The sequence below is a fragment of the Mercenaria mercenaria genome, chromosome 17 (assembly GCF_021730395.1).
Source record: "Mercenaria mercenaria strain notata chromosome 17, MADL_Memer_1, whole genome shotgun sequence".
Lineage (NCBI taxonomy): Eukaryota > Metazoa > Mollusca > Bivalvia > Venerida > Veneridae > Mercenaria > Mercenaria mercenaria.
The window spans coordinates 41,566,683-41,594,292 of NC_069377.1; the positions used below are offsets into that span (position 1 = coordinate 41,566,683).

Below are 27,610 nucleotides of genomic sequence, written 5' to 3' on the forward strand. Positions count from 1 at the left end.
TTTGATTTGGTGGTCTATTACCTTTTACACGGTGCAAAACGGTGTCCATGTTAATTTAGGGTAAGGCTATTTTCCATAGGGCAAACGAACCACTGTGGCCATAGTCGACCTAACCCTAACCTCTAGTCAGTATATTAGAGTCATAATTTTAGTGGTGCAAAGCCTGGACTATGGCCGACAAAAATATAGAAAGTAGTGTTTCCCGTTAATTTACGCTGAGGGCAGAAAGTGTCAAATGACAGCAATGGCAAAAACGCCGATAAAACTAGATATTACCATCAATCCTGTGAAAATACAAGAAAATAACTGCTGTGAAGAAGTTTTAAGTGTATTAAAATCTGTGAGACCAATATGGTTTGATAATGAAGAGGCAAAATCATTGAAATCTAAGGTCAGTGTTGGATATAAATTCTACGGAATCCAGTTAGTGCCACATTGAATGTCGGGCAACGCGACGAACAACAATGAACAACGACACACAACATTTTAACATTTGAATGTTTCATTGTCGCGTTAGGTTTCACACAACATTACACTCGACAATGAACAATGGCACTCAATTTTTACTGCAATATTTTTTGCCAAAACCTAGCATAACAATGAGACATTCAAATGTTAAAATGTCGTGTGTCATTGCAATGTCATGCGTCGCGTCACGATGATTGTTTGAGGGCAACACACGATATTCAAATTTCAATCATCAATGTGGCACTAACCAGATTCGTAAAATTCAATATCCTGGAAAATTGACATTGCTCCTCGGCTTTAAAAAATTTACATCCTGCATAATTCTATTTATGCCAGTTGCAAGGTCGTCTGTCATGCCTTCTCCTAGTCGAACTAAACCGATGCATACAGTTTGTTAGTTTGTTTTATATCAATTTGTGACTGGCTGCAAATGTCAGAAATTTAAGAAGCAGCCACTCAGTGACAGTAAGTATGTCTAGCCTTTTCCGAGCTCCCTGGAAAGTGGCTAATTGGATCAGTGCCCGAACTAGATCAATACCTGGCTAAGTAAGAGTCACATGACAAAAACCAGGGAGTGTGGCCGTAGAAAATTTCACAAATAAGCTTCAAAAACTGATATTTTCAGGAGTGGCATAGCCATGAGTGAAAATGACTTTTTTGGTGTTCACAAGTGAAATAAAATTGATATTCCACTGACACAAACAAATTTTCTTTTTATTGTATATGTAAAACTCTACTTTTCTTGCGTTATTTATATAAAATGTTGAAAATCACGGGAAAGGTCAGCAGAAAGCATAACACAAATGACGTCAGGAACTAGTTCGGCAAAAACAGTGAAAAATAAAAATGAAAATCTACTGTTTCAAAACTGTGGATTATCCCTTTTATTTCACTGAAAAACTCTATAATTCACTGGAAAACATAAAATAATACAAAGGCTTCAACCTTCCATCACATTTGAAGTAGTTGAATTGTATTGATTAACCCTTAGCCTGCTGGCTGCAAGTGATTCTGCCTTTGCGACCAGTGCAGACCAAGATCAGCCTGCACATCCATGCAGTCTGATCATGGTCTGCACTGTTCGCTATTCAGTCAGTAATTTTTCAGTGAACACCCCTTTGAATAATAAGTGGTATGGCCCAAATTGAATGATGGACCGGTCCATTTTAGATATTTAGCAGGGTAAGGGTTAATGTAAGTTTTCTTCTGTTACAGGTTTTCACTGGAGGTATATCTAACCAGTTGTATGGTTACTATCAGGACGGACATTTTAAAGATGATGTTGTTCTTATGAGGATTTATGGTAGTGGTACAGAACTTATGATAGACAGAGATCTTGAAAAACAAAATATACAGGTAAGCTGTGGCAAAATCTTAAATGCTATGAGAAACTACAATTATTTATTGTCTATGAATTTTTCATTATAGCGTTTGAAACCTTATCTCGTTTATTAACGTTGTAGCTTTTAAGATAAGTGATGACACATTTTTACCTCACCTGAACTGAAGTTTCAGGGTGAGCTATTAGTATAGGCAGATTGTCTGGTGTCTGTCTAAACATTTCAGCTTCATTATCTTCTTTGAAACTACTTGCCAGAATTATACCAAACTTGGTCTGTAGTATCTTAGCAGGGTCCCCTCTCAATTTTTTTTTTTTCAAATCCATTTAGGAGCTACAGGAACTAAAAATAGAAAAACGTAAAACAACTTCTTGTAAGGGGGTTTTTTTTCAGTTCAGTTCAAATTGTTCCACTTGACGGCTGACCCATTTTAAGGACTGCCAGAGCTAAAAATAGAAAAAATTATTTAAACTCCTCTCGAACATCATGGTGAATCATCACCAAACTTGGTCTGTAGCATCCATGTAAGTTTTTTTCTGAATTTTGTTCAAATGGTTGACTGTTCAGTTAAGCCTCTTTTAGGAGCTGCTAGAGGTAAAAATAGAAAACAGAAGGCAAACAGAAATAAAAATAGAAAAGCCTGTTAATGATTTCTTCCCATTACCTGCTTCATGGATCTTCACCAAACTTGGTCTGTAGAAACCTTATATGGACCTATCTCAGATTTATTGAAATCATGCAGCTTGGCACCTTTCTAAAAATAGAAACATTCTTTTAATTACTTTATGAATTCCTACATCACCGAACTCGGTCTTTAGCGTTCTTGTAAGGTCCTTTCTCTGAGTTTTGTTCAAATTGGTGTACTTGAACCCATTTAGGGGCCCCCATAGTTAACGGTAGAAAAAGCTTCAAATATTTGCTTTTTATGAACTACTTGATTGATCTTCAACTGTAGCATCCTTGGATGGTCCCTTCTCACTTTTGTTCAATAGGTTGTGCTTGCCATTTTAGGAGCCACCAGAACAGCTTCTTATATCATCAACAATTTGATGGATTTCAAGCAAACTAAGTTTACAGCATCCTTGGATTGTCTCCTCTAAATTTGTTCAGATGGTTTTGCTTGGCCCCTTTTAAGGCTCACCTACAGATAGAAAATCTTTTAAACAATGTCTCCTTATGAGCCGCTTGATAGATCATCACCAAACTTAGTCTTTGGCTCTTTGTATGGGCCTTTCTTAAGTTTGTTCAATGGGTTCTGCTTGGGCATTTTGCTGGGTTACCAGAGCGAAGTGAAGAAAGTCCTTAGAACAAGTTCTCATGATCCTCGTGGTATGTTAGGAGCTTCCTTGCATGAGCCTTTTTAAAAAGTTTTCATTTGGTTCTGCTTGACTGCTAGAACTACCAGTCAAACCCTTATCATGCTGGGCACGATTCATTCTGCCTTTGCGACCAGTGCAGATCATGATCTGCCTGCACATCCATGCAGTCTGATCATGATCTACACTGTTTGCCATTCGGTCGTTATCTTTTTGGTAAGCACCCCTTTTAACAGTTAATGGTACTGTCCAAATTGAAAGATGGAAATGTTCACTGTAGAAATTTAGCAGGGTAGGGGCACTGCTGTAATCATGATGCAGTGTGTTGTATGTATATTCAAGGTCAAAAAGTCAAAATTAGGTGAGCAACTATATATTTTGCTGTGCGGCACTTTTTCAAATTCTATCTTCTTATTTATATTTGGATATCCTTGGATTATAATATTATATGATGTTTGTATACAAATAGATTAAAGAGTACTAGCATCAAATGATTTATATTTAATTATCTATTATCTTCAGCATACTTTTTGCTTAAGCTGACATCTAGTTTGTTAAGTACTTTCAGAATTTTGTTTACATCCAGTAGACGGTGTAAGAGTTATAAATCTTTTACCTACAGTAAGTAGTCCATAAAAGTGTTATGATTCTTTTGTCTATAGCCAGTAGACTGTTTTTTGTGTTATGGGTCTTTCAGTAGCCAGTGTTAGTGTTGTGAATCTGTTTACATCAGTCAGTGGCAAGTGTTAGTGTTGTGAATCTGTTTACATCAGTCAGTAGTTAGCGTTATGAATCAGTTTACATCAGTCAGTAGCCTCTGATAGTGTTATGAATCTGTTTACATCAGTCAGTAGCTAATGTTAGTGTTATGAATCTGTTTACATCAGTCAGTGGCAAGTGTTAGTGTTGTGAATCTGTTTACATCAGTCAGTGGCAAGTGTTAGTGTTGTGAATCTGTTTACATCAGTCAGTAGTTAGTGTTGTGAATCTGTTTACATCAGTCAGTAGCCAGCGTTAGTGTTATGAATCTGTTTACATCAGTCAGTAGCCAATGTTAGTGTTATGAATCTGTTTACATCAGTCAGTAGCTAATGTTAGTGTTATGAATCTGTTTACATCAGTCAGTAGCCTCTGATAGTGTTATGAATCTGTTTACATCAGTCAGTAGCTAATGTTAGTGTTATGAATCTGTTTACATCAGTCAGTAGCATCTGATAGTGTTATGAATCTGTTTACATCAGTCAGTAGCTAATGTTAGTGTTATGAATCTGTTTACATCAGTCAGTAGCCAATGTTAGTGTTATGAATCTGTTTACATCAGTCAGTAGCCAATGTTAGTGTTATGAATCTGTTTACATCAGTCAGTAGCCAATGTTAGTGTTATGAATCTGTTTACATCAGTCAGTAGCCAATGTTAGTGTTATGAATCTGTTTACATCAGTCAGTAGCTAATGTTAGTGTTGTGAATCTGTTTACATCAGTCAGTCGCTAATGTTAGTGTTGTGAATCTGTTTACATCAGTCAGTGGCAAGTGTTAGTGTTGTGAATCTGTTTACATCAGTCAGTGGCAAGTGTTAGTGTTGTGAATCTGTTTACATCAGTCAGTAGTTAGTGTTGTGAATCTGTTTACATCAGTCAGTAGCCAGCGTTAGTGTTATGAATCTGTTTACATCAGTCAGTAGCCAATGTTAGTGTTATGAATCTGTTTACATCAGTCAGTAGCCAGCATTAGTGTTATGAATATCTGTTTACATCAGTCAGTAGCCAGTGTTAGTGTCATGAATCTGTTTACATCAGTCAGTAGCTAATGTTAGTGTTATGAATCTGTTTACATCAGGCAGTAACCTCTGATAGTGTTACGAATCTGTTTACATCTGTCTGTAAGTAGCCAGTGTTAGTGTTATGAATCTGTTTACATTAGTCAGTAGCCAATGTTAGTGTTATGAATGTGTTTACCTCAGTCAGTAGCCTCTGTACGAGGGGCGTTCAATAAATACCCGGAAAAGTGCTCTCAATTCTTCATGTATCCTCAAAAATAAATGAAAATGCTACAAAATGTAGACTAGGGAATACTGAGTTAATATGTCAAAATTAGATTGTCTTTGGATAAATAATAAGTAAATGCGAGTCCCCATGGCAACGACATGTGACGTCATCCGACCCAATTTTGTCTCTTTTTCTATTTTACATGCGCTAAAACATTACTTGCCACTTGCCTATTTTTCAAGCTACCTTTTCTTAAATTGGGTGAATATTGATAAGAAAAGTAAGCGTTACGCCAATAACGTCAAATTATAAATGTTACATCATTTAAATATTTGGCAGGCATATTGAGTTGGTCGTCGCTTGAAAATCAGTGTTGAACAGAGATGTGAAATAACATTTTGTGTTTTGAATCGAAAATCAAGGAAAAGAGACAAATGCTATGCTGAAAAAGGTTGGGGGTTTCGTTTTGAGGAGGCTACGTTTTTGGTGCGTGGCATTTCCTGTTTGATATTTTTCTTTGTTTTTTAAGGGACAATGCGCTGAAGAAAACAATTTTTTTTAGTGAGACGTGACGTTTTGAAGTAGTCAGGAGAATATTGCTGACGACTTGTGTTACAGACATGAAAAATAACGTTCAGTCACATTTAATAAATTAAAGAGCTCCTTGATAGGGCATCAGTTCAGTGTCCAATTTCTTCAATACGACAGGAACATCATATGAACAGTATTTATTTATTCTTAGGAAGGTGTAAAATGCATTTAATGGTAATAAACATTGAATCAATGGTAATCACAGTAGTATTGATTAATTGAGTGTGATATGACAGCATCTTAATGACGTTGGGCCGCTTTTGAGGTGATGGCGTTGCCTAGGAGACGACAAATAAATATTGTGCATGTTCTGAAATCTGTAATTTAAGTATTTGCATTCAGTATCTTCATATCCGTCATATTTTCAATTTTAGCAAAATGAGACTAGAAATAAAGAAATGAGAGCACTTTTCCGGGTATTTATTGAACACCCCTCGTAAATGTTACAAATCTGTTTACATCATTCAGTAGCCTCTGATAGTGTTACGAATCTGTTTACATCTGTCTGTAAGTAGCCAGTGTTAGTGTTATGAATCTGTTTACATCAGTCAGTAGCTAATGTTAGTGTTACGAATCTGTTTACATCAGTCATTAGACAGCGTTATTGTTATGAATCTGTTTACATCAGTCAGTAGCTAATGTTAGTGTTACAGTCTGTTTACATCAGTCAATAGCTAATGTTAGTGTTACAAATCTGTTGACATCAGTCAGTAGCCTCTGATAGTGTTATGCAACCGGTTTACATCAGTCAGTAGCCAGTGTTAGTGTTACGAATCTGTTTACATCAGTCAGTAGCCAGTGTTAGTGTTATGAATCTGTTGACATTAGTCAGTAGCCTCTGATAGTGTTACGAATCTGTTTACATCAGTTAGTAGCCAGTGTTAGTGTTACGAATCTGTTTACATCAGTCAGTAGCCAGTGTTAGTGTTACGAATCTGTTTACATCAGTCAGTAGCCTCTGATAGTGTTACGAATCTGTTTACATCAGTCAGTAGCCAGTGTTAGTGTTACGAATCTGTTTACATCAGTCAGTAGCCAGTGTTAGTGTTACGAATCTGTTTACATCAGTCAGTAGCCTCTGTTAGTGATATCAATCTGTTTACATTGGTAAGTAGCCAGTGTTAGCATTATGAATCTGTTTACATCAGTCAGTAACCTCTGTTAGTGTTACGAATCTTTTGTAGTCGTTTATATAGGAAAAAACACAATTTTATTTTCCATGTAGATTCTGAGTGCAGCAGGTAAAAGTCAACCCCTATATGCTGCCTTTAACAATGGTTTGGCCTATGGTTTTGCACAGGGTGTCACCCTTGATGAGAATACAGTCAGAGATGAAAGAATTAGAAAGTATGTCATATTGGTTAATTATTAGTACTGCTGATGTTGTGCTTTTAGTATACTTGTATGTCTGTTTTCCATCCATCATCTTACACGATTTCTTTAAAGAACATCTCCTTCTAAACCACTGTGCCAATTTTAACCAAACTCCACAGAAATGTTAATTCAGATCTAGGTCATCCATGCACAATTCTGATTGGCATGGCAAACGAAAGGAAAAACTTTAAATCTTCTCAGAAACTACTCGTTCGTTTTTGATATGATTTCACAGAAATGTACCTTTGGTACCTGTCTACCTTCAAAACATTCAGTTTCCTGTAAAAAAAGAATGGCAGCAAGGAGGTTGTAAAGCTATATATTTTTTAAATATATCTGAGTGGTTTTCTCAGATATATTTTTTTCTTGTGAATTTTGAAATTACAACAATGTATATCAATTATTTAATAATCCGTGTGCTGAAGTGAAAATTTAAGAAAATTAAACAATTTCTAATTAAATTGAATTCATATTCTCTTCAGTTCTTGTCTGTAATATTTGAATACCAGTTTCAAATTGGTTATGCACACAGGGGTCAAATTTAGCAACATTTTCTACTAGCTAAAAGTAGCTAGTGCCCTTCTTGTTCACTAGCTAAAATGAAAAGATACCGGCTAATGTTAAACAATAATATTTAATTACTTTATTATTATTTTACTGGCCAAAACCTACTGATTAATCTCTGTAAGTAGCCAGTCACAAAAAAAAAATCTATTAGCTTAAAATAGCTAGTGCCATTTTTATCCACTTTAATACAAGCTAAAGTCAGATCCTTCCATGTTTACTTGATGCAGGCTGCAATCATGCATTATATCAGAGTTTTGTTGAACAATGAAATATCATTTATAAACATAAATGATAACATTCCTTTCATGCAGAAAAATGTATACCTGCAGAACAAACTATTCAAGCTTTGAAGACATTTGCTTGGTATATTATTGACTAGCTGAAATTAGCTTGTACATTCCAAGCCCACTAGCTACATGTATTCTCAAATTCCACTAGCATTTAGCTTGTACATGTATGCTTTTCTGACATGCCATAATGATCCTTGAAATATAAACAGATTTAGAGATATGACAAATTAAAAAAATGGTAGAATTTTTTTTTAAATGTTTTAAACTGAATCTTTTATCTGAAGTATTACTGTCAAATTTGATAGAATTTTAACTTAAAAGGTGTTAAGAAAAATAGCATTTAAAAATATCAATGCAAGACTTGGAAATCTAAGAAAATGTTTGATTTTAAATATTCTCTGATATTTTAAACAAATAATTTAAATGCCACAATTTCATTTGCATACCTCTTGTCTCTCTCGAGGTAAAATGTTCTTCTGATTCAACAGGTTAATAGCCGAAGAAATGATAGAAGTTCATGCAGTTAGACCTGAGGGTAGGGAGGTGAAAACAGGACTCTGGGAGAAAATTTACAAATTTTTGGAATTATCCCCTGAAGGTTTTAATGACCCAGAAAGGAATAAACAGTATGTATTACACTTTTTTTATTTTAAGGATCCAGAGCTTATCTACAGAAATATCGAAAAGAATTTGGTTACAATGTAACATCAAAGTTTAGGTCTTGTGGACATTTTGCTTGAGACAAGTTGAAGTATTGTAAAGCATTTTTTCTCTATGTAGCAGTCATTCTGTGGGCTGATAATTGTTCAACTCAGATTGACACCTTTGGATGTTTTTTATTCACACATCTGATCTCTAAATGAACATGCTAGATATACAAGATTCCAGTACAGGTACATCAATGTTATAAAATATTCATGGTCTAGTGACATGTTTATTATCTGTATTTCAGAACAATTTGGTAATTCCCCATTATTTTCAAGTTGTGTTTGAGCCCTAAGGTATGAATCCACCTGTGACAGGCATATCTTTATAAGCAAAATTTCACAATTTTCTAAGGGCAGGAAATCGAGCTATGAGAAAACAATTTGAATACTGATTGTGTGCCATTTCTCAGGTTATGCCTCAGTCATGGGATACCAGATTGTACCTTAATCTTATGCCATATTCATAGTTTCTTGGGTAAAGCCTCTGTCATAGGATCTCAGGTCATGCTTAAGTCATATTTTCTCCATTCTTAAATCATTTGTAGTTTTTTTTCATATCATTCCTCAGTGTGAGTTCCTGGAATGTCTCTCATGGTCACTTATGGTTAGTACATTGTATATTTAATCTTTGTGCATCATTATTATGCTTTATGAGTTTATCACATAATTATGTGATATGTTTTCTCCAGGTATCTTGCAAAGATAAAGCCAAAAGATGTGTTACGGAAAGAATTAGATGAACTTCGTGTACATCTTGAGGCGCTGAATTCACCTGTTGTGTTCTGCCATAATGACCTGTTGCTCAAAAACATTATCTATAATGAAGAAAAAGGTGAGTTTATGTTTGTGCTTGGTATGAGTATTTAGGGCATTAAGGGCATCTATGACTTTGACTTATTTGCCCTCACCACTGTCGGTTCAAACCCATCTTGAAGGATAAATTTCTGTCATGTGAGGATGCTATCCAGGTGTCCCATGGAAGGTTGTTATTTCTACCCTGGTGCTCATCACTCACTTTTAGGGGCAGACCTAGATTTGCTTAAGTCTGGACATCTGTTAATCAGACAAAATTTGTGATGCTCATATCTCCAAAATTATTTGAGATAGTACTGAAACTTTGTGGGAACGTTATTTAGTATGTGAAGTAGTGCACCTTTTCTTTGGAATTTTACTAAATATGCATAAGGACCTAAAAGGTCGAGACTTTTATAATATGATATTGCATTCAGCTGTTTGGACAATGCCTAAAATCTGAAGACTATTTACTGTTTTACAATGGCCAGACAGGGATAGATAAATGAGTATGGATAAATCTCCATTTTTCAAAGGTTTGTCCTTACAATAACTACAGTGCAACAATCAACAGGGATTTTATGAAACATCAACTAATGACAGAGTAAATGTTCTCAATGATGATTTATATATAAATCAACAACTGAGTCAGCTTTGTTATTTTACCTAATTTCTTTCTATTTCACATTCTTCATCTAAATGTATAAGCTAAAAGAAGTGACTAATTAGATATTGTCCAGTTTATTTTTGATTGTACTGTGAACTACCAAAAGTCTCTGTCAGACAGTAACAGTTTCGGATTGCAAGTCTTTGGATATGTTTTGAAAAAGGTTGGTATAAATCCCAGGGCATATTAAATGAGCCGTGCCATGGGAAAACCAACATAGTGGGTTTGCGACCAGCATGGATCCAGACCAGTCTGCGCATCCGCGCAGTCTGGTCAGGATCCATGCTGTTCGCTAACAGTTTTCCAGTTCCAACAGGCTTTAAAAGCGAACAGCATGGATCCTGACCAGACTGCGCGGATGCGCAGGCTGGTCTTGATCCATGCTGGTCGCAAACCCACTATGTTGGTTTTCCCATGGTGCGGATCAAATGTTAATGGTTCTACCCCCATATAAAACAGGAAGCTCTATAATGACCTGACTTGTTTCAACTTGACTGTAAAACACAAATAGTATAGTCACATTCAGTCAGAATATAAGTAAGATGGAATTCAAAAAAAAAAAGATGAAAAATACATATACAAAGGAAATGTAGTAAGAATGTTTTAACCAGAAATAATGATCAAAACCAGTCCAACATAAAGGGAACACATGTTTCCACATATACATTCATGTTTGAATGAATCATTATGAATAGCACAAAAATCTCTTAATTGAATGAAAATTGTAGCCATGGTGACAGCTTGTTCCAGTGTAATTGAAATGCTGATACTGTAAAACCTTTTGGTTTCATTGGCATATAATTCCATTGTTTGGACCAAATGTCTACATGTAGTTCATGGCAACATAATCTCATCAATTTCAGTGTTGAGATAAAAAATAGTTCCAACTGTATTTATTCAATGGATTTCACAGATTCATACAGTCACAAAATCCATAAAGATAAGTCCACGACAGATGATCATGACTTCACAGTACACATATCGTTCAATTACAAATACATCATTTTTACTTGATTGTAGCTTCTGATTGCTCAGTTTATGCAGTTACATTCCAGTCATCTTGAAAAAGAAACTTGTCATTAGAAAAACTTTCAACTGCTCGCAAACCGGACAGTGGTTTCCACTAATTTTACTCATACAAGCAAAACCCATTTGGTTCGCCCATGCCAGATGACTCACATGCTGTTTATGACAACTAACGATTCATGTGTTGGTTGCTGTTTGTTCCTTGTAGTATATTTTTGGATTCAAAATAAGTTATTTTACAGAAAAAACATATTATAGTTACGCTACAACCAGGACTTTATTTTTGTGTGTCATTGAAGCAGCATGACATCATTCTGTTTATGGATGTTAGCTTCCGGCACTTCATATCAATATGCTGTTGTAAGAAAGAGTGCTGAAAAGAAAAGACTGTTTTGCTTTATTTATTCTTTATTTGTAAAACATGGTATGCAAGAAAATAATTTGCCACTGGTTGTAGATGCAGATGGGAATATCTAGCTCTTGGGTAACTATATTGGCAGTAACTTGGAAGAGCCTCATTACTGTCAAAACTGTTAGACTTGAACTGTATATTCTGATCTGCATCTACAACCAGTGACAGATTATTGTATTCTTTTTCTTTGACTTTTATAAAGACTGATTTATTTGCCCCCTGCAAAGACAATTGCTTTGACTGTATTTTAGTTTATTTGCTTACCGCTCCACTGGAAACACTTGATGTCTCAGCTTATAACTTTAAATAGTTTATTCATCAGCGATTCTGATGAAACATAGTCTTCTGTTTATGTAGTTTCTTTCATACTTTGTTGACACTGAGTGTGGAGATCTTTTTTTGCTGGAGCTGAAAAACATCAATTTAATTTAATGTAGATAATGTTCCTGTTTAAGTGAGACATAGTTTAGTAAACTTAGATCTGAAAAGCATTGATATATATATCCAACTGTAGTGACCAAAATTTCTTGGTTTTACAGTCGTATTAATGTATGTTGTGATACCCAACCCTAGTGCTTGCAGGAGATATGTAGCGATGAGATATGTGACAGAGCTTCTGTTGTATACATATTATATACTGGAAAAGAGTCTAATGAGTAAGGCAAAATTTTAAGATTTGTAGAATTTAAAAGTTGTGTGAGATTTTATAAAAACCATGCATTTTTCTTCCTTTTAAATTTTCAGGTTGTGTATATTTCATTGACCACGAGTATGCCATGTACAACTACGAACATTTTGAACTAGGAAATCATTTCTGTGAATATGCAGGTAGGTAACAGGAATAAAAAAAATAGTTTCTTAACCCTTATCATGCTGGACATGATTGATTCTGCCTTTGCGGCAATCTGACTGAAGTACTTGATCTTCTAAACGAAGATCTGAGAACGACCCATTCACATACGTCTTCTGTATATTTTGGATTTCCATTATTGCTATTTTTATGTTATCCAATCAGACGACTTGTTCGATTGTCAAAGAGTAAGAAAAATATGCAGTTATTCTAGGACTCGAACCCGGGACCCCTGGCTTACAAAGCAAGTGGCCTACCGACTGAGCTAAGCGGCTATCTGATACATTACGACATAAGAATTTTAAATATCAAAAGTCAATGCTACAGGTAGATTTGCAAGATGTTGTAAGCTAGGCTCTGATTGGCTAGTGAAAGGACCGTCAGAACGAGGCAATGAATAGGTCGTTTTCAGATCCTATGCGTAGCGTAATAGGAGATGTACTTTAGTCAGATTGGCCTTTGCGGCCAGTGTAGATCATGATCAGCCTGCACATCCATGCAGTCTGATCATGATCGGCACTGTTGCCATTCAGTCAGTATCTTTTTGGTATCCACCCCTTTTAACAGTTAATGGTACTGGTCCAAATTGAATGGTGGACAAGTTCATTATAGAAATTTAGCATGTTAATGGTTAAACTAAGTTCAATTCTGTTGTTAAACATTTCATTCAGATGTTAAATGTGCAGAAGTGTTCAGTATCAGTGTTGACAAATGAAGTCTGTGTGGTTAGTTAAATTATAAGACAGAGCACATAACATCCAGTCAGGTGAAATGGAATGTTTGATGTGGTGTATCTTCTATGTTATGAATAACTAAAGACAATAAAATCATTCATCTGCCACCACTGACTCATGTGGGGAAGTTGTTGTTTACTTGTGAGTTTATTACAACATTTCAACCTTACTTCAGTTATACAGGATAATTTAAGTATCGGCCCCATAAAACAAACACAAAGATACAGAACAAATAAAAATGACATTATTTAATATTATCCATTTCATTATGCAGACTAGTCATTCAGTATCTGTATCAGTTTTAGCTGTCAAACATATTTGTACATCTATCTAATGTGATACAATTTGAAATCTAAAGCAAGCAGCCCTTGGCTCCAAAAGATTTTTAGCACATCTGATTTTTGAAAAAATGTGTGCTAGGTATTGTCGTCATTTGATTGTCAGCAACGGCTTCGGCATCGGTTAAATTTTTTGTTTAGTTCCACCTTTTCTCAAAAACTGTGAGAGTTACAACTTTGAACCTTTGCACACTTGCTTATCATTATTAGGTAACTATGTAGGCCAAAAACTATAACTCTGATTTGCATTTTATCAGAATTATGGCCCTTTTTGTTCTTAGAAAATTTGATTTTCTTGGTTAAAATTTTTGTTTAGGTCCACTTCTTCCCAAAAATTATAAGAGCTACAGCTTTGAAACATTGCACACTTACTTATCAGACATGTTTATCATCATTAGACGAGTAAGTGGACCAAGAAGCATATCTCTAACCTGCATTTTGCCAGAATTATGGCCCTTTTGTACTTTGAAAATCAGTATTTTTTGGTTGATATTTGTTTAAGTTCACTTTTCTTGAATACTTAGCTTTGAATAAGAAGGCCAAGAACTATAACTCTTTTCATACATATTGCACAGCACTTGCAGACCAGCGATAGCACCCTCAGGCAGTGCTCTTGTTCATATCTAGTGCCAGTCAGGCTATTCTCCTTTTCTGTCAAAGTAGTTCCAATTGCCTTATTTCATTTTGAAAGAAATATAGTAAAGATAATTTCATTTGAAACTTATTAGAGATTATTCAATTCTGTTTGCATAGAATTTCATACGTCTGAAATGGCTTTCCAGTCAGGATATAAGGTGCTTCTTTGGCCAAGAGTTTAAGGTCATTACTTCACTTGGCGATGAATTCATGTGAACAAGCCATCTAGTGGCTTACAAAAGGTCTGTAGTTCTACTCAGGTGCATGCCAATGATAAAATAATGTAGGAAGGGCACCTGGGGTCTTCCTCCACAGTCAAAGCTGGAATGTGGCTTTATGACCTATAATAAATATGTTGTTGTGGCGTTAAAGCCAACGAAACAATCAGGATACAGGTAAAAGAAAGAAAGTTTATTTGCTGATTTAATTTTAAGGATTAATGCAGTTATTTCCAGTGAATATAAATTACTTCACAATATATCTTTTTATGCCATTTTTTCAGGTGTAGATGATTTAGATTTTGCACGATATCCAGATAAAGAATACCAAATGGAATGGTTACGGTACTATCTACAACAGTGTGCCAAACATAGAAAGGAAAATCCAGACACAGTCTCGGAAAGGGATGTTGAGATCTGTTATGTTAAGGCAAACAAATTTGCACTGGTAATGGTTTTGAATCTTTGAGGTTAAATCTATCTGATAAGGACCCCACATTTTGGCAAAAACCATACAGTGACCAATAAGTCCATGTTCAGGCATAAGTGTAACCCTCGTTTCTCTTACATTAGCTTGCTGCGACAAAATCAGTGAAGCCATGGTTATACCACTGTCATCAGCAACAGATGTAGACACCTTGTTAACAATTTTTGGCAAGCCATATGCATTATTTCTTATCACAGCTAAATGAAATTTCACTAATGCCTTGCCCATAATAATACCAAGATAAAAGCGCACAAGTTTCATTTCAATGGCATATGCTTCTTTTGGATTATGTTTGTTGTTGGTAAGTCACTCAGGCAAGTCACTCGGTAACTACAAATCACAACTGAATGAAGTTGATACATGCTTTCATTATCATAACTTCAAGGTACTGACTATCTTGACCAAAGTTATTGCTATTTGATGTTTTTATAGTATACAGTCAGTCATGAGTGAGTACATAGATATTACTGTAACAAAACTCCTTATTTTAAAGATGGTCAGACATGAAATAAAGATGTGTGTAAAGGAAAAGAAGATCTGATTTGGTCAATCTTTAGCTCCTCTGAACCAAGGATACTGGATGAATTATTAGCATAGGTGGATCACACTATGGGATCTGCAGTTTTTAAGAGTCCAGTTTTTATCACTTCATTTCATAAAGGGATTTAAAACATTTATAACCAGGTTTTTCAAAGTTAAAAACCTGCATGGTTATTAAATTGGCAATGTCATTTGGCGGATGGGCAGCTTCAAACTTGGCATGTAAGAACATAGATGTATATAAAAAAAACAAGGATCTGATTATATATGAGGTCAGGTTCAAGGTCAGGATAACTGATTTAATTTGCATACTTAGAAAATTCCACCGTGGCACAGAGGTCTGGAGCATTGGGCCAAAGTCACATTTTGTGCTGTGGAACAGATGGGTCACGGTTCAAATCCCACTGATCACCTTACTTTTTTTCTTTTTTTATTTAAAAGTCATTTTAATGTCATTGGGTCAAGGTCACAGTTCCTAAAAATAAAATAAAATAAAAAAAAAAATGCTGGAATCATCATCAGAATTTGGTGTCTGTACAATAACTTTGTTTCTGGTTGAGATATTGACATGAAACTTGGCTTATATGTAGCTGATAGTAAGTCCAAAGGATTGGAATGAATTTTGAGTCGGTGGAATCAAAGTCACTGTTACAAAAATCAGCAAAAAAACAAACTAGTTTTTGCTCAATAACTTAAGTTTCAATTGATGGACTGAAATTAGACTTTGCATGTAGCATATAGAAAAACCAAGGCTAGGATTGCATATGTGGTCAAATTCAAAGTCAGTATAAATGATTTAATGTGCAAACCTAGAAATTTCCACAGTGGCACAGTGGTCTAGAGCATTGGGCCTAAGCTACCTTTGAGCTGTGGAACGGAGGGGTCATGGTTCAAACCCACTGAGCACCTAATACTTTTTTGTAGCAAAAAAAACAACAACATTTATATGCCATAGGGTCCAGGTCAGAGCAAGCGTATTATGAAGAACTAGCTTTGGATTGTATTTTGGGCCACTGTTACTAAAAAAGGAGAACACTTTCCGCTCAGTAGCTGTAATAAAGAATGAGATATTGCAATGGAACTTTGTATTTAGGTAGCTTTACAGGAAAGAAAGGTTAGGGGATTGTTAATTGAGCTGACTGTCGTCATACCTCGTAAGTGATCAGTGTGAAGCATACATGTACATATCATTGTCATGTACCATTTTAATGATATATTGCCAACAAACCAAATTTATTGGTCTACCAGACAAAAATATTGGTAGCCAAATTGGAGAGAGACATTGCATAATATTTAAAAATACAACCAAACTCAGTTTTAATTATACCCCCACCAAACATGTTTGAGGGGGGTATATAGGAGTAAGTTTTGTCGCGTCCCGTCCCGTCGCGTCTCGTCCCGTCGCGTCCCGAAATCTATGATCTCAGTTATTACCAAATGGATTTGATTCAAACTTAAAATACATGCTCCACCTTATCACCCACATCATGTGACACAAGGTGCGTAACTCTTGACACCAAGTTTTCATGAATTATGTCCCCTTTTACTTAGAATTTAAGGTTAATTTTGTTGTATTTTCACTATATCTCAGTTATTATGTCTCCCCAGGAGACATATTGTTTTTGCCCTGTCCGTCCGTCCGTCCGTACGTCACACTTCATTTCCAAGCAATAACTGGAGAACCATTTGACCTAGAACCTTCAAGCTTCATAGGGTTGTAGGGCTGCTGGAGTAGACGATCCCTATTGTTTTTGGGGTCACTCCGTCAAAGGTCAAGGTCACAGGGGCCTGAACATTAAAAACCATTTCCGATCAATAACTAGAGAACCAGTTGACCCAGAATGTTGAAACTTATTAGGATGATTGGCCATGAAGAGTAGATGACCCCTATTGATTTTGGGGTCACTCCGTCAAAGGTCAAGGTCACAGGGGCCTGAACATTAAAAACCATTTCCGATCAATAACTAGAGAACCACTTGACCCAGAATGTTGAAACTTCATAGGATGATTGGCCATGAAGAGTAGATGACCCCTATTGATTTTGGGGTCACTCCGTCAAAGTTCAAGGACACAGGGGCCTGAACATTAAAAACCATTTCCGATCAATAACTAGAGAACCACTTGACCCAGAATGTTGAAACTTCATATAGGATGATTGGCCATGAAGAGTAGATGACCCCTATTGATTTTGGGGTCACTCCTTCAAAGGTCAAGGTCACAGGGGCCTGAACATTAAAAACCATTTCCGATCAATAACTAGAGATCCACTTGACCCAGAACGTTGAAACTTCATAGGATGATTGATCATGAAGAGTAGATGACCCCTATTGATTTTGGGGTCACTCCGTCAAAGGTCAAGGTCACAGGGGCCTGAACATTGAAAACCATTTCCGATCAATAACCAGAGAACCACTTGACCCAGACTGTTGAAACTTCATAGGATGATTGGTCATGAAGAGTAGATGACCCCTATTGATTTTGGGGTCACTCCATCAAAGGTCAAGGTCACAGGGGCCTGAACATGGAAAACCATTTCCGATCAGTAACTTGAGAACCACTTGACCCAGAATGTTGAAACTTAATAGGATGATTGGTCATAAAGAGTATATGACCCCTAACGATTTTGGAGTCACTCTGTGAAAGGTCAAGGTCACAGGGGCCCGAACATTGAAAACCATTTCCGGTCAGTTACTTGAGAACCACTTGACCCAGAATGATGAAACTTCATAGGATGATTGGTCATGCAGAGTAGATGAACCCTAACGATTTTAGGGTCACTCTGTTAAAGGTCAAGCCCACAGGGGCCTGAACATGGAAAACCATTTCCGATCAATAACTTGAGAACCTCTCGACCCAGAATGTTGAAACTTCATATGATGATTGTTCATGCAGAGTAAATGACCCTTATTGTTTTTGGGGTCACTCCATTAAAAGTCAAGGTCACAGGGGCCTGAACATTGATAACTAGTTCCGATCAATAACTTGAGAACCACTTGACCCAGAATGTTGAAACTTCATAGGATGATTGAACATGCAGAGTAGATGACCCCTATTGATTTTGGGGTCAGTCTATCAAAGGTCAAGGTCACAGTGGCCTGTTCATGTAAAATCATTTTTTTGAAATAACTTGAGAACCACTTGACCTACAATGTTGAAACTTAATAGGATGATTGGACATGCAGAGTAGATGACCCCTTTTTATTTTGAGGTCACTTGATCAAAGGTCAAGGTCACAGGAGCCTGAACAGTGACTTGAGAACCACTAGGCCACGAGTGTTGAAATTTAGCGGGTTGACTGGACATGCCAAGTAGATGATCCCTATTGCAGCCAACCATCAGTGTCTCTTTGACTTTCGCTCCTGACCGCTATTGACTTCTTGCCTATAGGACTTTGCATTGGGGGAGACATGCGCTTTTTTACAAAAGCATTTTCTAGTTACTAAATGGATTTGATTCGAACTTAAAATAGATGTTCCACCTCATCACCCACATTATGTGACATAAGGTGCATAACTCTGACACCATTTTTTTATGAATTATGCCCCTTTTTACTTAGAATTTAAGGTTGATTTTGATGTATTTTCACTTTATCTCAGTTACTACTGAATGGATTTGATTCAAACTTAAAATAGATGTTCCACCTCATCACCCACATCATGTGCCCACATCATGTAACACAAGGTGCATAACTCTGACACCAAGTTTTCATGAATTATGTCCCCTTTTACTTAGAATTTAAAGTTAATTTTGTTGTATTTTCACTGTATCTCAGTTATTACTAAATGGATTTGATTCAAACTTAAAATAGTTGTTTCACCTCATCACCCAGATGATGTGACATAAGGTGCGTAACTCTGACATAAATTTTTTATGAATTATGTCCCCTTTTACTTTAAATTTAAGGTTGATTTTGATGTGTTTTCACTATATCTCAATTATTACAAAATGGATTTGATTCAAACTTAAAATAGATGTTCCACCTCATCACCCACATCATGTGACACAAGGTGCATAACTCTGACACCAATTTTTCATGAATTATGCCCCTTTTTACTTAGAATTTAAGGTTAATTTTGATGTATTAAATTCCAGGAATTAGTCTATTTTTAGAAATCCTATTTTTAGATTTTCAATATTTTAGGTATTTTTCTAACTTTTTTATTATAAGTCCTATGTAAAAAGTAAAAACATTTTCCCGTGGTAACATGGGTCGGTAAGACATTTTTTTGTATTCACTTTTAGTGTATCTCTAATATTAGAGATTTAATATATTTACTAGTATTACTATACTAGTATTATACTAGTATTACTTCTATGTGGAAGCCCAGGATGAAGTACTCCAAAGTATTTTTAAGATTCCTTATGGTTGCCATTCTTCTGTGACAAGACCGTATGGTGGGGGTATGAGTCACTCCTGTGACAGTTCTAGTTTTTTCCTGTATCAGATATGCCACTTCAGTGTTATGTGCTTGGCTAACACATTCCTTGATTTATATCTACACATTAAAATGCATACACTTGAAATACTTATTGAGTAAAATTATATGAATATTTTGCAGGTTGCACACATGTTTTGGGGATTATGGGGTCTAGTCCAGGCTAAACATTCAGCAATAGATTTTGGATTTCTGGAGTAAGTACATTTTTTGTTTGTATAAGGAAGAAAAGCTCAAATATAGTAAATGTTGTAATATAATACTTCACCTCATTGTCAGAGCATGATTCATATGTGAAGTATGTTTTGTTGAAAAGTCAGAGCACAGTGCAGATATAGAGACTGTTGTTATGTCAGTGCACAGTGGAGAGAATGTTGTAGTGTAACGTCAGAGCACAGTTCACAGGGTTTCAGAAATAACATGTCCGGAGTTCAGATATGGAGAATATTTGATGGTATTTTCAAAGCACAGTTCAAATATAGAATGTCACAGCACAGTTCAAATAAAGAGAATGTTTGAACATAATGTCAGAGCACAGATCAAATATAGAGAATATATAAACATAATGTCAGAGCACAGTTGAAAGAATGTTTTAAAAGTAGTCAGAGCACAGTTCAGTATAGGGAATGTTTGATGTAGACAAGTTAAAAGATAAAGTTGTTTTCTAATGTCAAAAAGTGCAGTAATATACAGTTGCAGGGCTTTTCATCAGGAAATTGGGAAAAGGCCCTTGCCTTTCAAATTGGGAAATTCATACGCGATAATAGCTCATTTTGGGAAAAGAGCATTTTATTGAAACAGGGTCTTTTTTTTTCCTTCTGCAAAAGTAGTATGTAAAAGAGGACACAATTTGGTGGTTTCCTAACCATAAATGAGCTCATTGCTTCCTATTTATGAAATGTAATTGCCAAAATAAAAACAAATAAGAATTATTTTTTTTTTTTACATTTTTGGAAGTTCCTCTGCCACAGTTGGGAAAAAATGACCTTATTTTCAATTGGGAAGTGGCTGAATATCAGCCTCTGTTATATAAGGATGAAAAGCCCTGAGTTGAGATATAGAGAATTCCACAGTGCAATGTTAAAGGCAGAATGTTGTCATGTAATATAGGACAAGTTCAAATATAAGTAAGCCCAGTGTTCTAACATGGTTCAAGTAATACAAAAAAAAATTCATGACATACAAAATGTTATTGATCAAGATTTGCCGTTCATTTTTAGCAGTATTTGTAAATCAGGCTCAAATTTCTTTGCTTGTGTGACTTTATCCTTACATCCCCATGTGTAATCAAGATCGTGATATTATATTACATTTTGTTCCATATACATAGATGCTGAGTTTGGAAATTAATTTGTTTGTCACTAAAGGCATTGCAAACTGTTCTAATAAATGTTTTGTTGCCGATTATGTAAAGTTCATATCGCATTAGACTAATGGTAAGTGTATCTAGAATTGGTTGTTGGCTGTAAAAACCATATCAGACAAGTGTAATGGTAAGGCAGTTGACATTGTTACAGCAAAAGGGAAGGCACAATACACTGCTTGTTGGATTTGTAGAGTTCATATCACACCAGACTAAAAGAAGGGCATAGAACATTGCCTGTTGATTATGTAAAGATCAACACCAGACTAAAGGTGAAAGCATAGAACATTGTCTCTTGATTATGTAAAGCTCATATCACATCAGAATAAGGGTAAAAGCATCATGTAACATTGCCTGTTGATTATATAAAGATCATATCACACCAGACTAAAGGTAAAAGCATATAACATTGTCTGTTGATTATGTAAAGCTCATATCACATCAGAATAAGGGTAAAAGCATCATGTAACATTGCCTGTTGATTATATAAAGATCATATCACACCAGACTAAAGGTAAAAGCATATAACATTGTCTGTTGATCATGTAAAGCTCATTTCAAACCAGACTAAAAGTAAAAGCCTGTAACATTGCTTGTTGATTGTGCAAAGTTCATGTCACACTTCTGTGACCAAACTAAATGTAAGTGCATACATGTGTAATTCTACCTGTTGATTGTGTAAAATTAATATCACACCAGACTAAAGGTATAGGCATATAGTGATTGTCCTGTCCGTCCGTTCGTTCGTTCATTCGTCCGTACGAGGTTAACCAAACAGGACCGTTTCGTCTAGCATCAATACCCCTTACTAGAATGACTTGATACTAATGCAGATGTAACCTGTGACCATTCCTCATCTTCAGACATCACCTGACCTCAGTTTGACCTTGACCTCATTTTGGACTTGGATTGCTTTATATGGGCCATCTCTTGGTTAACCAAATGGGACCTTTTCGTCTAGCATCAATACCCCTTACTAGAATGACTTGATACTAATGCAGATGTAACCTGTGACCATTCCTCATCTTCAGACATCACCTGACCTCAGTTTGACCTTGACCTCATTTTGGACTTGGATTGCTTTATATGGGCCATCTCTTGGTTAACCAAACAGGACCGTTTCGTCTAGCATCAATACCCCTTACTAGAATGACTTGATACTAATGCAGATGTAACCTGTGACCATTCCTCATCTTCAGACATCACCTGACCTCAGTTTGACCTTGACCTCATTTTGGACTTGGATTGCTTTATATGGGCCATCTCTTGGTTAACCAAATGGGACCTTTTCATCTAGCATTAATACCGCTTACAAGAATGAATTGATACTAATACAGATGTAACCTGTGACCATTCCTCATCTTCAAACATCACCTGACCTCAGTTTGACCTTGACCTTGACCTCATTTTGGACTTAGGTTGCTTTATATGGGCCATCTCTTGGTTAACCAAATGGGACCGTTTCGTCTAGCATCAATACCGCTTACAAGAATGAATTGATACTAATACAGATGTAACCTGTGACCATTCCTCATCTTCAAACATCACCTGACCTCAGTTTGACCTTGACCTTGTTTTGGACATAGGTTGCTTTGTATCAACAAGGATGCCACGCAGCTCCTTGTTTTTAAACAAGCAATGCAGATAATACAAACACACATGAAAACCACTTCATTTTACTTTCCCTATTTTTAGCTCACCTGTCACATAGTGACAAGGTGAGATTTTGTGATCACGCAGCGTCCGTCGTCCGTCCGTGCGTCCGTCCGTAAACTTTTGCTTGTGACCACTCTAGAGGTCACATTTTTTGTGGGATCTTTATGAAAGTTGGTCAGAATGTTCATCTTGATGATATCTAGATCAAGTTCGAAACTGGGTCACGTGCCTTCAAAAACTAGGTCAGTAGGTCTAAAAATAGAAAAACCTTGTGACCTCTCTAGAGGCCATATATTTCACAAGATCTTCATGAAAATTAGTCAGAATGTTCACCTTGATGATATCTAGGTCAAGTTTGAAACTGGGTCACATGCCATTAAAAACTAGGTCAGTAGGTCTAAAAATAGAAAAACCTTGTGACCTCTCTAGAGGCCATATATTTCACAAGATCTTCATGAAAATTGGTCAGAACGTTCACCTTAATGATATTTAGGTCAAGTTCGAAACTGGGTCACGTGTTTTCAAAAACTAGGTCAGTAGGTCAAATAATGGAAAAACCTTGTGACCTCTCTAAAGGCCATATTTTTCATGGGATCTGTATGAAAGTTGGTCAGAATGTTCATCTTGATGATATCTAGGTCAAGTTTGAAACTGGGTCACGTGCGGTCAAAAACTAGGTCAGTAGGTCTAAAAATAGAAAAACCTTGTGACCTCTCTAGAAGCCATATATTTCATGAGATCTTTATGAAAATTGGTCAGAATGTTCACCTTGATGATATCTAGGTCAAGTTCGAAATTGGGTCACGTGCTTTCAAAAACTAGGTCAGTAGGTCAAATAATAGAAAAACCTTGTGACCTCTCTGGAGGCCATATTTTTCATGGGATCTGTATGAAAGTTGATCTGAATGTTCAGCTTGATGATATATAGGTCAAGTTCAAAAGTGGGTCACGTGCCATCAAAAACTAGGTCAGTAGGTCAAATAATAGAAAAACCTTGTGACCTCTCTAAAGGCCATATTTTTCACGGGATCTGTATGAAAGTTGGTCAGAATGTTCACCTTGATGATATCTAGGTCAAATTTGAAAGTGGGTCACTTGCTTTCAAAAACTAGGTCAGTAGGTCAAATAATAGAAAAACCTTGTGACCTCTCTGGAGGCCATATTTTTCATGGGATCTGTATGAAAGTTGGTCAGAATGTTCATCTTGATGATATCTAGGTCAAGTTCAAAAGTGGGTCACGTGCCATCAAAAACAAGGTCAGTAGGTCAAATAATAGAAAAACCTTGTGACCTCTATAAAGGCCTTATTTTTCATGGGATCTGTATGAAAGTTGGTCTGAATGTTTATCTTGATGATATATAGGTCAGGTTTGAAACTGGGTCAACTACGATCAAAAACTAGGTCAGTAGGTCTAAAAATAGAAAAACCTTGTGACCTCTCTAGAGACCATATTTTTCAATGGATCTTCATGAAAATTGGTCAGAATGTTCATCTTGATAATATCTAGGTCAAGTTCAAAACTGGGTCACATGAGCTCAAAAACTAGGTCACTATGTCAAATAATAGATAAAACGACATCATACTCAAAACTGGGTCATGTGGGAAGAGGTGAGCGATTCAGGACCATCATGGTCCTCTTGTTATTTACAGTTGTTATATTTGCAATTGTTTTCTTTATGTTGGTATCAACAAATAGCGCAAGTCATGAATCTAAAAAAAGGCATAAATGTAACTCAGCACTATGTCCAATGATACAACAGGTTGCATATTCTTAACAACCAGGATGAGTATCCAGGCTATGTATAAATTTCATTGCAAAACAAAAGCAACATGAATAATTCTGTCTGTGTATAGAACATGACAGTTGTAATCTTTTTAAAAACGTAACATATTTCTTGCTTCTCTTTTTCAGATATGCTCAGCAAAAACTGGATGAATATTTTGCCAGGAGAGATGAATTTCTTGCATTGAAACTTCCATCTTAATGCTTGCATACAGTAGCTTTTTATCATTAAATTTAGGATGGGTAATTTTATATCAATCAGTGTCTGTGACGGGTTCCATAATGTTTTTGATTTTGTAGAATTAGGGCATACAGTATACTGAAAATGAATATAATGGTATGACCATATGTAAGATTCGCTTTTTAGCTCACCTGAGCAAGAGGTGCTCGAGGTGAGCTTTTGTGATCGCCCTGTGTCTGTCGTCCGTCATCAACAATTTGACTGTTAACACTCTAGAGGTCAGAATTTTGGCCCAATCTTAATAAAACTTGGTCAGAATGTTACCTTCAATAAAATCTAGGACGAGTTCAGTATTGGGTCATCTGGGGTCAAAATCTAGGTCACCAGGTCAAATCAAAGGAAAAGCTTGTTAACACTCTAGAGGCCACATTTATGACAATATCTCTATGACTCTTGGTCAGAATGTTAATCTTGATGATCTTTAGGCCAAGTTTAAATCTGGGTCAGGTGGGTCAAAAAGTAGGTCATCAGGTCAAATCAAAGGAAAGCTTGTTAACACTCTAGAGGCCACATTTACGACTGTATCTTTATGAAACTTGGTCAGAATGAACCTTGATGATCTTTAGATAAAGTTTGAATCTGGGTCATGTGGAATGTGACCTACTGACCTACTTTTTTGTTTTTAAGATACAGCCTTGAAATTTGGATGACATGTACAGTTTAGCACACTGATCTCAAAACTGACTTTCAGTGACCATGAATATGACCTACTGACCTACTTTCTTGTTTTTTAAGATACAGTCTTGAAATTTGAATGACATGTACAGTTTTGCATACTGATCTTAAAACTGACTTTCAGTGACCATAAATTTGACCTACTGACCTACTTCCTTAATATTTTAGCATCAGTTTGACATTTGAAACATGTAGCTCATATTACTCAGGTGAGCGATCCAGGGTCATCATGACCCTCTTGTTTTATTTTCATGTTGCATTTATACAGTTGGGCATTGATAAAGTCACTGAAATGATATTTGGTACAACTTTAATGGGAACAAGTCATTATTGGTACAGAATTCAGCAACCTATATCAACTGATCTCTAATTCATGGGTTTAATTCTTTGAAAATGGTTAGTGCCAGTCTACATGTTTTATACTTTAGATTTAGGTTGTATAAAAACATTTGGAATGTACATGGTTGAATTGTGTAATATTTTCAGGGTTCTACCATCTCAAAATAAAGAATGAAATCCTATATGAACCTTAACAACCTCTTGTTTTTGTTGCTTTAAACTTTGAGTGTTGTTTTAAGCTGTTTTTCATAATTGTTTTTAACTTGTATAAGGTTTGTCAATGAAATATTTCATACCACGGTATTGTATTACAGATATGTTTAAAAAGAAAATTAATGTGAAAAGGTGAATCATAGATCTGATATTAAAAAGTCTTTGCCTGTAAAACCAGTTTATTACATACTCAGTGTGGTAGATAATCAGAGATTGAAATTTTGAAAGATTGAAATACTGGTAAAATTAGTTTGGTATACAGGAAATGTATTTTGTCATATTGTGGGACCACTTCATTTTTTGTTATTGTGTGTTCTTGATATACCCATGCGAGTCAGAAACTGTGATGCTTTTTGCAATGATTTTGATAAATTTGATTTGTTTAATTTTTGTAATAGAATGGTATTTATTTTCTATCTGCGCATAAGTCCATCATTTCATCTGTTATTTTATGTGTTCAGCATCTCCTTCAAGGTTTATACAGCTGGAAAAGTAGAGGAAAAAATTGAATCATTTTAGATGCTGCAGAAACAACATTGACCTGTTTAACCTTTAGCCTGCTGGTGGCAAGTGATTCTGCCTTTGCGACCAGTGTGGACCAAGATCAGCCTGCACATCCATGCAGTCTGATCATGGTCTGCACTGTTCGCTATTCAGTCAGTAAATTTTCAGTGAACACCCCCTTGAATAATAAGTGGTACTGCCCAAATTGAATGATGGACCAGTCATTTTAGAAAAGCCGGGTAAGTGTTAGTTAGAAGAATATTTTTTCTTACTTTGATGTTGGGTGTTTAACTTTTACAATTTTGCTAACCAGACTGATGTATGCCTTGTTAAGATTATCCAGGACGGTCCACTACTTTCCGTTAGTAGGCCAACAGCCAAAGAGCCATTTTTAAGGGGCCAACAAGGGTCAAGAATGGCCCCCAATAATCTGCTGATCAACCAAAATGGCCCCCTAGTTTTGGACACATTGTGTAATGGGCCATTTCTTGAAAACACAATTTTTACCTCCCCTGAGGCCCTGTGACTCATTTCTGGCAAAAAAACAAAGGGCCATGGCCCCTTGCTTATAAATGGCTCCCTAGTCACCTCTGGGCTACTAAAATGGCCCGTTATCCCAATTTAGAGGCACTGACGATTGCATTAAAATGTCACATGCGACTTCCCTATGCTATTGTAATTCACTTAAAGTGGATCACTTATACCATGAATAAAGCGAACTGATTAAAGTTTAATGAGATTTTTGATTGGAGAATTAGTTATAAGGTTTGGCAACTTCACATACAATTATATAGTGGCAAGCTTAGCAAGATTTGATATGATAAAATGGGAAAATTAGAAAGGAAAAAGCAAAATCATCCATATAACTGTCCTTTACATTTTGTCAGAAGTCCTCTTTGGTACTCTTTTTAAATTTGTAGAAATTTTTGTTAATGTCTGCATTTCTTGAAAGACTGTAGAACCTATAGAACTTTTATTCATTATAATTGTTGATCAGTTAGGCCAAGAACTATAGCTTTCTCTTTCTTTCTGTTAAAAGTATGGCCCTTTTTACGAAAGA

At 35.9% G+C, this 27,610-nt stretch overlaps 1 protein-coding gene across 1 annotated transcript; it reads left to right on the forward strand.

The window, feature by feature from the left end:
* The first annotated feature begins 215 nt into the window (after nucleotides 1-215).
* Nucleotides 216-27,099, forward strand: LOC123536610 (ethanolamine kinase 1-like). The gene is made up of 9 exons (XM_053528016.1): nucleotides 216-391; nucleotides 1,684-1,824; nucleotides 6,927-7,048; nucleotides 8,421-8,558; nucleotides 9,329-9,471; nucleotides 12,281-12,364; nucleotides 14,597-14,760; nucleotides 19,899-19,972; nucleotides 24,708-27,099. Exons 1-9 carry the CDS (start codon nucleotides 236-238, stop codon nucleotides 24,778-24,780), a joined length of 1,095 nt encoding a protein of 364 aa, XP_053383991.1. The 5' UTR covers nucleotides 216-235; the 3' UTR covers nucleotides 24,781-27,099.
* The last annotated feature ends 511 nt before the right edge of the window (nucleotides 27,100-27,610 follow it).